Source organism: Danio rerio, chromosome 23 (genome assembly GCF_049306965.1).
Source record: "Danio rerio strain Tuebingen ecotype United States chromosome 23, GRCz12tu, whole genome shotgun sequence".
NCBI lineage: Eukaryota > Metazoa > Chordata > Actinopteri > Cypriniformes > Danionidae > Danio > Danio rerio.
Window position 1 is genome coordinate 7109329 of NC_133198.1, and position 14923 is coordinate 7124251.

The window sequence follows — 14923 nt, forward strand, 5'->3', positions numbered from 1 at the left end:
ACCATACGTTTATTTATTGTATACATTTTTTATTTTTGATAAGTTTGGAAACTAAAATGTATATTATTCAACAAAAAAAATGTTTTAAATAAATAATAAATGACTTTCCAATGTAAATTACTGTATCTGTTTGTCTCAAAAATGCAATTTTGACACAATGTCTGGAAAATACATTATTATCGTAGAACCAATTTTCTTTTTTGTCTTTTTCCAATAATATTTATTTATAAATAAATAAAAATATTAATACAGTGCATCTGAAAAGTATTCATATTGCTTAAATTTTTACACTTTATTTTATGTAACAGCCTTATTTCAAAATGGATTCAATTAGTTTATTTCCTCAATATTCTACACACAATAACCCATAATGACAATGTAAAAACAAGATTTTTGAAATTGTTGCAAATTTATTAAAATTAAAAAACCTGAAAAATCACCATTAATAAGTATTCACAGCCTTTGCTCAATACTGTGTTGATGCACCTTTGGCAGCAATGACAGCCTCAAGTCTTTTTGAATATGATGCCACAAGCTTGGCACACCTGTCTTTGGGAATTTTTGCCCATTTCTCTTTGCAGTACCTCTCAAGCATTATCAGGTTGGATAGGAAGCAATGGTGTACAGCCATTTTCAGAGATGTTCAAAAGGGTTTAGGTCTGGGCTCAGGCTGGGCCACTTAAGAAGATTCACAGAGCCACTCCATTGATATTTTGTCGGTGTGCTTTGGACCATTGTCCAATTGAAAGATGAACCATCGCCCCAGTCTAAAGCCGCCTTTCCACTGCACACAACATTTGGACACGACTGTCGGAATACACCCCCTTGGGGCAGTCGCACAGTATTTTCAGTGTTGTCGTGCACCATGGGAGTGAAGCTGTTCTCACAGTGTCCGAAATAAAGGAGTGCAAAAGCAAGAACCTTTATTCTCTGTGCGTTTACATGATTTTAATGAAGGAATGAATACTAGAAACTTATAGACCGCTACAAATATTGGAGGGAATGTGGAGACAACATTAAAAATATATATTTTTAATACTGTCTTACTTACATTTATGAACAGATGTTTTTTTTTTTTTAATCTAGACTTTTTATAATTCAAAAAATAACCAAATAAACTCCTATTTCTCATCTCGCGCGCACGGACCTGCTTGTACAACACTGGAATACATCACATCCGGTCGGTCAAGAGCACTCTGAAGCGGGTTTTCATTCAGGTTGTCTCTGTACATTGCTGCATTCATCTTTCCCTCTATCCTGACCAGTCGTTCAGTCCCTGCTGCTGAAAAACATCCCCACAGCATGATGCTGCCACCACCATGCTTCACTGTAGGGATGGTATTAGCCTGGTGATGAGCGGTTTCTGATTTTCTTCAAATGTAATGCCTGGCATTCACTCCAAAGAGTTCAATTTTAGTCTCATCAGACCAAAGAATTTTGTTTCAGTTGCCTTTCGGCAAAGTTCAGGCGCACTGCTATCTGCCCTTAACTAAGGGGTGTCTTCCGTCTGGCCACTCTACCATACAGGCCTGATTGGTGGATTGCTGCACAGATGGTTGTCCTTCTGTAAGGTTCTCCTCTCTCCACAGAAGAAAGCTGGAGCTCAGACAAAGTGATATTCAGGTTATTGATCACCTCCCTGACTAAGGCCCTTCTCCCCTGATCACACAGCTTAGATGGCCGGCCAGCTCTAGGAAAAGTCCTGGTGGTTCCAAACGTCTTACAGATGATGGAGAACACTGGGCACATTGGCACTTTCAGAGCATCAGGAATTTTTCTGTATATTTCCCCAGCCTTGTGCCTCGAGACAATCCTGTCTCAGAGGACTACAGGCAATTCCTTTGTCTTCATGCTTGGTTTGTGCTTTGACATGCACTGTCAACCCTGGGACCTTATATAGACAAGTGTATGCCTTTTCAAATCATGTCCAATCAACTGATTTTCCCGACAGTTAAACTCCAATGAAGCTGCTGAAACCTCTCAAGAATGATCAGTGGAAACAGAATGTACCTGAGCTTCATGGCAAAAGCAAATTTGCAACAATTTCAAAAAATCTTTTTTTCATTGTCATTATGGTGTATTGTGTGTAGAATGTTGAGGAAATAAATGAATTAAATTCTATTTTTGGAATAAGCATGTAACATAAAAAATGTGGAAAAAAAGAAGAGCTATGAATACTTTCCGGATGCACTGTTTATAGCAAATCAATAGTAGTACATTACGTCTGTTAATATGTATAGGTAAAAACTTAAAAATAAATATTACTACATAAAATATGAATAATAAACCAAATAATGCCTTTTTTAGCATTAAAGGAGAAAACAAAAATGTTGAATCATATTATATCCCCTTTAATAAAAATTCACAGTTGACTATAAACAACAGACTGATGTCATACAGCTTGGGATCTTCTGGCATAATAACAAACTAGTCTCGAAATTATATTGTATAATACAATTTAATTTAGTCTAAGTAAAGTCTCCAACTTATATTGTAAGCAGATCTGTACCAAGTTCAGTGTTCATTACCTGCTGTTGTGTTTGTCTTTCTGCAGGTAGAGGGCGCTGTTGTGGTTGTGTGTTACGTTGCTGTAGTATGAGATGGTTACTCCAGCCATAGGCACATTAGGACAGTGCACCAAAAAGATAAAGATAGCCATCAGACTGACCAGTGCACACAGCATGCAGAAACGGATGATCCCACGACAGCGAAGATTCAGCTTCTTTATAATGAAGCCACCCAGAAAGGTGCCACCTCCACCAGCTGGCACTACCATATACCCTGGAATAAGAAGATGGAGTAGCAAACAATTTAGTGTATGTAATGTAGTTGTTCATATGCTAAAGAGCTTTCATAGACAGCTCACCTAAAAATCTCAATCATTTACTCACCCTTCACTTGTTCCAAATTGGTTTAAGTTTTGATGAATGAAATCTATTGACTTTTTAGCATATTTCTTTCCCTACGATGGATGTCAATAACTACTGGTTACTGATATTCTTCAAAATATCTTATTTTGTGTTCAATAATAAAACAGAATCTCATAAAGATTTGAAACCACTTAAAGGAAAGTAAATGGTAAGTAAGTTTGGATTTTTGGGTTGAACTATGACAATATCACGATCTATAAAGAAACATTTTACACCAGTGTTTTAGAAGCAGTGTAAGAAAATTACAGCTAAATGCTAACCACCTGACAGCCAGCTCATTTTTATGGAAAAAGTCTTTAATAATGACAGAAAGTAGGGCTGGGCGATTATGGCAAATAATTTATCATGATAATTTTTTTTCAAATCAGTCGATATCGATAATTATTATAACAATTATTACGATTGTGTTTTTGCCTGTTTTTGATGGCACAAGTCGTCTGGGTAGTTTGCAGGGCACATTGCTCTGTTTTCGGATTGCAAAAAAACTATGTAGCTCCAGACTACTGAAGTTTAGTCATGTTTCTTGTCAACAATGTTTGTGAACTTTTTTTTAACCTATTTTTTTCCTACTCCTCCAAGTGCAACTAACACTGTATGGCTGTAAACTTGTACATGTGGCATCTAGAAGTGCAGGCTGCAAAATGCCTGTGCAGTGTTATGTGTATATACTAGGGATGCAACAATACAGTTAGCCCACGGTTCAATACATACCTCGGTTTTTTAACACGGTTTTCGGTTCGGTTTGGTTCTCATGGCTTGACGTGTTTTTTTTTATTCTATAGGCAATAGGAACAGTAAGATGTTAAGGAGAAAAAAATAAAAACGATTTATTGCAGTTCTCATTTTGTTTTACTTAAAAGCCAAGAAAAGTACAGTATTTCCTAGTGTATTGTATAAAAAATAACACTGAAATCTTACAGCTGCTTGTAGTCCATGTACAAACTGGGGAACACATAAAATCCTACACTTTGAAAATAAACACACATGTGAAGTTAATAAAGATAAATTGGCCATTTCAGATAAACATATTTGTACTTAAGTAAACATAAATAAACCATCGGAATTATCTCGGTGCTGCAAAAATGCGAGACTGTAGTCTGTAACGTGGATTGAGTGCTTTTATAAAATGACAAAAGCCCACATCTCCAATCACCCAAAACGGCAGCAAATCTTTAGCAATAAACACCCGCACTGCCTTTGTTGTTTTTATGTGTCTCTTAGAACCAGTTGGGTATGTTTGCTTGAAAGATTCAGGGAGGGATTGTTTTTATTATGAGGACTTTATTACCTTCTCTGCTATCCTGCCTTCAGACTGTGATATTGCTGGGTGATTGCGCTGCAGATGAGCAGTCATGGTTATACGTGTGAGACAATGCTTGCACACAGTTACTTTTTGTTCACCGTTTTTTCTTTTATTGGCATTATACTAATCAGCAAATCCGAAATGTCCTCACACCACAGATTTGAAAGACGCCGGCTCTTTCTCGTACTGTTGCCTCACTTCGCCGGCGCTTCCTTGTACTGTTGCCTCAGCCTCACTTCACCGCCGCTCGTAATGTCAAAGTGTGGAATGATGGTCAAGCGCCCCCTAACTTTAGAGCATAGTGCTTGGATATTTACTCGCAGGGAGGAGTTTCCTCATCTCAGCTCATGGACTTAAAGGCACACACTGAGTCAATTCGGGGTGATATAAAACGCACAGAAATTATTTAAACGCAAAACCGAGAAAACTGCAATTCACAAGCGCGCACTGAAACGTGGAGGTCGTACCGTACGGTTCAATATTATATTGAGAACCATGCCATCCCTAGTATATACATTATCGAACACTTTTCAAACTGTCATTATCGTTGTTTTTTCTGAGAAATATGTATTGTTATAATTATCGTTATCGAATTATCGCCCAGCCCTAACAGAAAGCGTGACACCTGTATATAAACACAATATGTAATAGGAGAAAGCCAAATCCAACAGCCTTAAGGATTATACTGTATGAAAAATTTGAAATTTTGAGCAGTGTGAAATACAAAGTTAGATATCTCAGCATTTTGTTTAACTGGGGTTAAGAATGTCCCACTGTTGACCGTTTCAGGTGTGAGCAAGAACGTGTCATTGAGATTAATTAACATTTTTACCAAACCAGGTTGCTGCCTCTGAAGCACTCAGACTAAACTGAGACTCAAGAAATTTGGGGCCAAATGTGGACATCCCAGCTATCAGCGTGGCCTCCGTAGCACCAGCAAGACACAGAAAGATGAAGGTAGGGTTCTTTAGTAGAAGCAGCATTGACCTATAGAGAGAAAAGGGGGAAAATACTTCCTATTCAGTTACTACAACTATTGTGGCATATTGATGTGGTATAGAAACACTCTTTGTGTACATAAGCATCAAAACCCAATGCATGTAAAGCTTCGAGGCACCCTGGAGTACTTTTTTGAGATTTTAACAGATTTGTGTGTGTTAAGCATCGGTTAAGACAACGTTAGCACCTGTCAGCTTTATTTGTGGGGAAAACTGGACAATTTAGAGCTTTGGTCAGCTAATTTTTAAAAAATCTTCTGGGTTTAAAATATTTTTTGTGGCAGGATCAAAATAGGTGACGTTCAGTAGCATGAATCTGCTGGTCAAGTGATGCGTCGGTTTCTCATTATTATTCATAGTGGAGTTTTCTTGTCCTATGAGAAGACCCTGCTTCTGAATTATTCATGAGAGCAAGTGCTTACCGAAAATCACCCAGATTACCGACAGGGCTAATGGTTGAAATGGGTAACTGTCAGCGCAAGAGACCTGCTGCACTGATATCCACTGTGTCTGCATTCATACCCAGGGATTCAGGAGGAGAGAAGTCCTCCTCATTTATATAAACACAATTAACTTAATAATAATATAACAAATTGTGTTTACGTGTATATGAATTTATGAAAAACATATATAGCAGGGCATTCAATTACTTTTGATTTCTTTGCATTTTAACTTTGTAAACTATAAAATCATGGGTCTCCTCACGGTTTGTGTCTGAGTATTATTCAGTATTAAATTATAATTAAGTATGCTAGTGCCCATTAAGTGATTCAATAAACCAATTATCTTACAAATCTCAAGTATTTTTCTACAATAAAAACTCTTTTTTAATTTTATTTTTTATATTATGCTTAATATTTTAAATTAAAAAAAGAATATTAAAATATATTTTAGATGGGCCTACAGCAACCTATTATATATGTATGTCAATAAAGTGTTTTCTGGTTCTGGACTATTATGCTGGAATGAAAGTGTAGTTCCTAGCCAAATCATAAAATAGCAATATTTCAACTTTTTTTCAGTTTTTGTACATGCATGGTCTAACTACAGAAGAATCAAGCATTAAATAGGAATATTATCAAAATTCTTTGGTCAATTATGAGTGAGATCCTAATGGTCTAATCTGATTCAATGATCTATGCTAAGCTAATCTAAAAGTGCTCCCCCAGATCTGGAGATCTGCTGAATAAAAAAAAAAAGGTAAACTCAACTTTTTAAATCTAAAGGGAGTTTTTTTTTTAAAGTGGAGTATCCCTTTAATTTGTTTGACCTTGAATAGATCATATACAACAGCGTCCACTGACAGCATTGACCTGTGCTTTTTATAGTTTATTACGGTCGAAAGATTCTCTGTTGTGAAATGGATCGATTGTCTTTGTAACTAAATGAGGTTTGGGTTTGAAAACTGTTAAGAGGAGTGAAAAACAGCTACCCTACTGAAAAACCCCAGCTTAAACCAGCCTAGGCTGGCCATTTCCAGGCTGGTTTACAGCCATTTCCAACCTGGTCTTAGCTGGTCAAACCCTGGTCTAAACCCTGCTAAAACCAGCTTGACCAGCCTAGCCAGGCTGAAAGCCCAGCCAAAACCAGCTATGTGCAGCTTAAACCAGGCTGGTCAAGCTGGTTTTAGCAGGGTTTAGCTGGTCAATTTCCACCTGACCAGCTAAGACCAGGCTGGAAACCAGCCTGGAAATGGCCAAAACCCCTCTAAAACCAGGCTGGTCAACCAGCTAAAACCAGCCAACCAGCCTAGGCTGGTTTAAGCTGGATTTTTCAGCAGGGAAAGAAGGCTTTAATGATATCTTGTGGAAACTTGTGGCTTAATGAAAAACGACAACTCAATAACTTGTACGTGGCAGTTTGATCTGAGGAAAGTGTGAGTAAAAAGTGCTAATATCCTGAATGTTAAAAAAAGAAAAATCGTCTAGGGACCCATCACCCGTCTGAATTCGCTGAAGTTGGCAAACTAGAAAACTACAGTTTCAGCTCCTTCCCATCAACCAAGTGTCTAAATATAAACACGGCAGTGCTGTGCATTTTAACAGACTGCGAAATGCTTTATATACAGTAGGCAATGTAACTGAAAAACCAGCAGGGCAAGCCACTCTTAGCTCACTCTTATCCTCGTTTAGGTCATGTGTTATTACCTGGGCATGTCTTTTACAGTTTTTCCAAATTGAGGATCAGATGCTGTGACCTGACTGCCGTCCTTTAGCTGGTGAGCCTCTGAGACGCGCATAGCCACATACCGCTGAGAGCCTGCCATAGAAAGAAAGTCAAACGGTTATTGACGCTAATGCTATATTGTGCTGCGGTCACTTGACTTCTTTTGATCTGGGCTTGTGGGTAGCACCTGGCAGCTGCCGTGGGTAACCCAGAATAGGCAGAGCGATAAGCAGAGCTGCCGCTCCTCCTGCCAGGAAACCAATCCACCAAGCTCCAACCCACAACGGGTTTTCAGGTGTCAGTTCTGTCCTAAAAGAGAAAGACAAAAAGGTGAAGCTGTGCAGAACTTGGCATATAAATCGAATTGTATATTTTTGTTGCTTCTATGGACGTTTGTCAGATTCAAAAGTAATAAAGTTAACCTAACAGGAGTAACAGCTATTTTTTGTCCATCATTCCATTTAATTTTTCCAAAACGGAAGGTTTTAAAATGTAAACAAAGATGTTTGAAAATGAACACTGACCATAATTAAAGACTTTCAGATTCTTCCTAGTTATTAAGACTAATCTGAAGTAATGTTTGTTACTTCACTCAGAGAGTCATAGCTGTGCTAATAGCATTTCTGAAATCAGTCTAGTTAAAGTAGTTACATTTGAACTGCGGTGATTAACAGAATTAAAATCTGGTTTTCATTAATTTACAAGAGTAAACAGACATGCTTAGGAAAATCATGTGACTTCATTGGTTCAAAATAAATTTTGCTTTTCAGTTTAATTTGCCTAAAATACGTTTAAATAATGTGATTCAAATGAGTGAAAATGTCAAAATTAAATTGTTATACCAATGGTTACTATTTTAGAGTGTTATAAATATCGCTTAAAGTAAAAAAGATGTTTTTAATCTACTTAAAATGCACATTATGATGCTTAAAGTCAAGCAAAAAATGCATGATTGTTGATATATAACTGTCAACCATTTGGGGTCCGTTCTTCGTACGTGGATTACTCAGTTAGCTGGATTTGGATATTGACGATTTGACACGATCCAGGATCGTTTCGTTCTTCAAAGCTGATCTGAGAGTTGTTGTCATAGGAACAGTTCTGCTAGCTCAAACCTGATCGGGAGCAGGTTCAATTCATATAAACAGGATTAGATCGGGTCAGTTCAAGCAAAGATAATAGAGAAAGTATGTACCGAATTATGATATTTTCTTACAGTAGTAGTTATATACACTTGGGAAAATAGTTAAATAATAACATTTTTAACTATATATATATATATATATATATATATATATATATATATATATATATATATATATATATATATATATATAAAGTTATAGTTATTAATAAAATAAATAAAGTTATATTAACAAAACTTATGCAATCTGCACCCTCGAAATGAAAGTACAAAGAGAAAATTTATTGATATAAACTTTTTAGATCGCTTTAGTACAATTTGTGTATGATAATAGAAATGCAGAATGTGACTTTAAAAAAAAAAGAAATAATAAATTAATGCAGTCATGAACATGTTTTGACAGTTAATATGCCAGTGATTGATGCTTCACAAAAGTTGCAGACACCTTTACCAATATCAAAATGCTTTTGTAAACATCCATTGTAAACGGTTTACTGCTAATTTGATGTAATTTTGCTCACATGGATAATTGAATATTAATCAGATGATGTCATTACGATGCTGTGCCGTCAGCCAATCGTTGCATTGCTGATCATGAATTCGAGGATCGATAGATCTGTCCTTCACAACACACGCAGCGATCTCAGATCAGTTCATCCAGACATTCTAATCTGATTCGCAAACTTGTTTGAAAAACAAAATTAGCTAGAGATCAGTTATCAAGATTAAAAGATCCAGGATTGACAAAATCATCTTAGATCATTTAAGCGAGGTACGAAGAACAGACCCTTGGTTTTGGCTACAGTGTTTAATCAGTGGACGCCTACATCAAATACATGTTCATAAAAATGGTTATATTTTTGTCAGCAGCCAAATACACTTTATTAGATACACCTTATTATTACTGGGTTGAACCTGTTTTTCGCCTTCAGAACTGCCTTAATACTTTGTGGCATAGATTCAACAAGATACTGAAAATATTTCTGAGAAATTTTGCTCCATATTGACATGACAGCATTATGCAGTTGCTGCAGATTTGTCAGCTGCACCCATGATGCAAATCTCCTGTTCCACAACATCCCACTTGGATTGAGGTGCTCTATTGGATTGAGATCTGGTGACTGTGGAAGCCATTTGAGTACAGTGAACTCATTGTCATGTTCAAGAACATGGCGTGTTATCCTGTTGAAAGTAGCCATCAGAAGATTGGTACACTGTGGTCATAAAGGGATGGACATGGTCAGCAATAATTTAGAGCTGTGAACCTACACTAGTCTCACGGTTCGGTTCGGTTACGATTATCATGCCATCGATTCGGTTCAATTCGATATTTGGGTGCATCACAGTGCCTTGACGGTGCTTTCCATACACAGTTTTATATTTTCTTCACAGTAGCAGTTCTTGTATTAAAATCTATGAATATATTTATATTTATATACTATTTGTAATACAATTTTGTCATTTAATACAAACAGTCAGATATATAAACTGTACCTTTAAACAAAACGAGCATTTAGCAAATAATATAAACAAATATAAATATCCAGCTCACTTTCGGATCCTTGTCTAGTTCTCTTACACCTCTTTGATTGGTCACACCCTCAAAAAAAAAAAACGGTTGCGATTGGCTCTTGCGCGCTGCGCTCTTCACAGATGAGTGACACTGATAAGCGGCAGGCGGCGATCACAGCTGATGTATGATTGACACGGTGGAGAAAACTCTGCAGACACGCGCTCGATTCTGTATGCAAAAGTAACGCTGTAAAACAGCCGAGAAGAGAAGAAAAGCCACGCCAGCAGGTCAAATGGGCCACTGTGTGTGTGTGAGAAAGAGAGAGACAGAGCGAGAGCGAGAGAGAGAGAAATGGAGTAGGCTACTTTCATTCTCTCGATCTCAGTGAAATAGGGGCTATTGTTGTATATGTTAGTGAAATACTGATCCAGCAAACACACACAGTGAAATTGTGCACAGCGTTGTAAATACTTGCGCTCGCCTCCCTCGCAACAGAGCGCATATGAGGTAAATGACGTCAGCACATAACCGGTTATGATTATTACTGAACTGATACCGAATTATCCGCGTCTGCATCGCAGTGCCCCGAAGAAACGATTAATTTTGACATCCCTAGCAACAATACTCAGGTAGGCTGGGGCGTTGATATGGTGCTCAATTGGTACTATGGGCCCAAAATGTGTCAACAACCTGAACCGTTGATGCAAGGCAGGATGGATCCATGCTTTCATGCAGTTGACACCAAAATCTGACGTCTGTGTGAATTGTAGCCTCAGTTTCAACTACCACTTTCAAAGTCTCTTAAACCATCTTTCTTCTCCATTCTGATGCTTGGTTTGAACTGCAGCAAATCATCTTGACCATGTCTACATGTCTAAATGCTGCCACATGATTGGCTTTTTTTGCGATGTACAAATCTCAATAGCACAAAAATGAATACAGTGTATGACTGGTTTTGTGATCCAGGTTCACGCACTGTATGACTACTTAATGACAAGGATCAGACATTTTCAGTCAGACTATAATGTCAATGTTTAAGAATATGCAGATGAACTGTTGACACTAGTGAAAACCTTTGTCGTTCATTCAGAAATGAAAACCCTGTCATTGCATATATGCGCAATATCACACGAGTAGCAGTGTGCTATGGCTGTATATCAGCACTGGTGGGAGGCGTGCGTTAGCGCCCCACCAGTGCTGATATACAGCCATAGTACACTGCTACGAGTGTGATATTACGTTTATACAACAGTTTAATGGCACAATCTTGTACATAAAAAAAGAAAATCAAACACAGGGAGTCTAAAACTTTTTTGTATTAGGAACTACTTTCTTACGCAATTCATTCACATCTGCAGCTGACATCAAAACAGCAGAAGCCATTACTAATTCACCACCGTCACTTTAGAGCTAGTGTTTGATAGACTTTGTCTAAAGTGATGACAAAACTGCTGATTTTGCTTACACTTTAAGATTATAAGACTGAACGTGACATGAAATGCCATCCATCTACAGAGATATCTTCTTACAGTGTTACAGTCTACAGTATTTCTCTGTTGCAATCGGGATTTCGCAATAATTAACCCCGAAAATAACAACAAATCCACTAACGTTACCAGACTGCTGTTGTGTTTGCGCTAAGGAAAATTGCTAAACAGGTGCGGACTTTGCTTATTTCAATCTACCAACACAACACACCTTCCTGATATGCAAGCAAATCTGTATAAATACAGCACAATAACATACAAAAAGAGATATCATCTAACCTGCCAACATATCTCTGAAAACCTGGGATAACGGGGAGGAGAGGGTGTACGGGGGTGAGGTTGAGAACAGGATGCAGTGGGTTTTGGGCGACTGCTTAGATCGGATTCTGTACCAAAGTTGGCAACCCTATATATATAGGATTTTCCCATAGGGTTTTCGAAGATTGCGAATAATACGCTCTGTGTTCAAACACTGTTCATTACACTTACACGTTTTGTTCAGCCGGATAATTGTCACACGAAAATACAACATTGAGCACTTTTGGATCTTAAATGCAAACGCAAGACTTGAAAAGCTAACATTAGGCTATAAACGGACTACAATGCCCTCGGGGCACTCTTCAGTGACGTCAGCCCCACCCTGCGACTTATCGAGCTTATTTTTAGAAATAACGTCCATGACAAAAAGTTAATCTCTCTGTTTATTATATTGTAATCCACGGTATATATTATAAACTAATAAATAAGCAAACACACATAGACCTTTGTGCCTTTTGGATCGTTTTTACGTGGGAAATACATCTGTTTTGCTTTGCGGTTGTTCTAAAAGTTTTAAAAATGTGTATAAATGTGCCTATATAGTATTATTATGAGACATATTTAAATAAGTGTATCGCTCGCGTGCACACAGCCCGCTTACCTTAAACAGACGACAGAAATTAGGCGTGAGGAGGAACAAGTCTATCAAATGCCTGCAAGTTTCATCATCATGGACACAGAACAACATTCAATATTCCTTTTGTGTCACGAAGTACAGCGAAAAACAGCCCATAAAGTCACATCTGCTATACGTTTTATGGAGGAGTGTAAATACTGCAGTTAAATGTGTTCAGATGAAGAAAAAAAGACGAGAAATCACTTGATCACGTGAAAATGACAGTTAATATGTCTGTATTTTTACACATTTATTCACACGTTTGCATTACTGAGAGCAGGAAAGAAACAGGCTGCACTGAGCAGTATCTTCATAATATCGTTTAATTAAAATAAATGATCAACAAATTAGTCTGTCTCGACAGCCTTTACATGTGAAGGAATTATCTACACACAATCTGAATTCTCAATTAGAATAATACTACAAACTATAAAATACTATTCATGAAAATACTTAAAATCACAGACAAATCCAAACGCCTAACACAAGCGAGCTGCGCTCCAGACCAGATCAGCTCGAAGACGTTTAATGTCCCCGACGCCGCCTGTAGTCTCATTTAGCAACTTGACAGCAACCGTCTTTTTAAAGAAGCATAATCGATTTAAAAGTTTAAGAGTGAGCTGTAACTGATGTGTTTTATGTCGTAGAACAAAACGTGAAGGTATATTGAGTTGGTGCACTGAAAAAAGTGTTACATGCAGAACTGTTGCAAACTATTTATTTGTGTTGAATTTAAACAATCAAATTAAATTGAATAATGTTTAACTTAATGTGTTTGTTTAAATTCAACACAATTAAATTGTTTACAACCACTTAACATAATAAAATTGAGTAAATCCAAGGAATCATCTTTGAATAATTTTTTTCAGTGTGTCAGCCACGGACCTTATTTAAGCGATTTTACTGAAACCCTATTCAAAAAACCCATTGACTTTGGGACGAGGGAACCGGAAGTGCTAAAATGCTAACAAATTGACGTCATAGTTCCTCCACTCTATTATGCGGTTCTGTTGCCATCTTGTGGATTGAAAATGTCAACTGTCGCCAACGAGCTGTCTCTCAGAAATTGTAAATATTTTAAAATAGGCACTATTCTTGCAAATAAACTGCATAGTTGCAATCTAAACAACTACATTCTCGACTAAAAAAGCCTCAAAAGTATATTTGGTTGTCTAACAGCAGTAATATTTGTCAAACTGTAGTGTCTGCTTGTAGCTGGCTGTATGTGGGCAGAGTAATGCACAAAGGTTAAAGAGGCTGTACGGATGCTGATATTACTTCAATATATCATGGCTATCAGCCAATCAGATTCGAGATCCAGACAGAACTGTTGTATAAATCAGGGGTTCTCAACTGGTTTGGCCATGGGACCCACATTTTTACATGGTCATCAAGCTGCATCAAGTAGTGACAGATACATCATAAAAAATTCACCAAGACTTACAAATAAACAGTATTTTATTGCTGTAATTTAACAAAATGGATCAAATTATAGAAATATTACAAAGTAAAAACGACAAATACTGTTAATAATAAACTGTTAATAAAACATGTTTTCTGGTTTCTAAATGTGGTTTTAATTTAGAAGTTTTCATGCTCTCTTATGAGAGCACCTCACTACATATGACACTGAGGCTTTAATTTTTTTTTTGTCGTCAATAGATAAATCCATACTTTACATATTCGGGGTTGTACTTGCACTTCGACATTTGTTGCAATAATTAAATTAAATTTAAAATGTCAAACAGTACGGTTGTCGTGCAAACATTTCAAAATAAAAGTCCGGTATAAGCAAAATAACTAAAAAAAATAAACTTTTGTTGTTTTTTTGACCACACACTCCGCGACCCACTAAAATGTTTCCACAACCCAACCCACCAGTTGAGAATCACTGGTATAAATAATACTGAAAACTGAGTGTGAAACAGGTGACTATAGGTTAATGTGCTTCAATTTAAAAATAATAATAATGCTACTAGTATACCCGTGTTAGCTTGCTAAAGTGTACATTTTCAGACTTATTAGATTGCCTTACGTTTGGCCAATCTCAGTGTAAATGTTGAGAAAGAATCCACCCAGCAGGTATCCGGCCGCAGGTCCTACGATGGCGGCTGTGTAGAAGATCCCTGAGAAAACAGAAGTCACATCTCTGAGTCACAGAAAAGTTTTCTATCAAAAGACGTAGTGAGACGCAGTTTGATTTTCTGAGTGCCTATGTCTGGAAAGGGAGCAAGCAGGGCAATGATTGTCCTCAATGGCCTTTGAAAAAACTGGATGGTGGAGAGACAAACAATGGAAGGAGGTTTTATTGATGTCTGAGGTGGAAGCTAGTGGCGCTCGCTGATAACGACAAAAGAAAAATGACTAGGCGTGTCAAAGCCCGAATGGGACAAAATGGAGGGGTTTAGTGAGGATAAATATCAATTCTTGTGTAATCTGTCTTATATG

At 37.3% G+C, this 14923-nt stretch overlaps 1 protein-coding gene across 3 annotated transcripts in view; it reads right to left on the reverse strand.

Moving 5' to 3' along the window:
• Positions 1-14923, reverse strand: part of slco4a1 (solute carrier organic anion transporter family, member 4A1) — a 59030-nt gene that overhangs the window by 5690 nt on the left and 38417 nt on the right. For all 3 annotated transcript variants that reach the window (XM_691171.8, XM_073938646.1, NM_001310132.1), the window contains 5 exon segments: positions 14511-14601; positions 7585-7706; positions 7379-7490; positions 5066-5220; positions 2529-2781 (listed from right to left, as the gene is read on the reverse strand). In XM_691171.8, coding sequence (XP_696263.3) covers positions 2529-2781; positions 5066-5220; positions 7379-7490; positions 7585-7706; positions 14511-14601 — 733 coding nt within the window.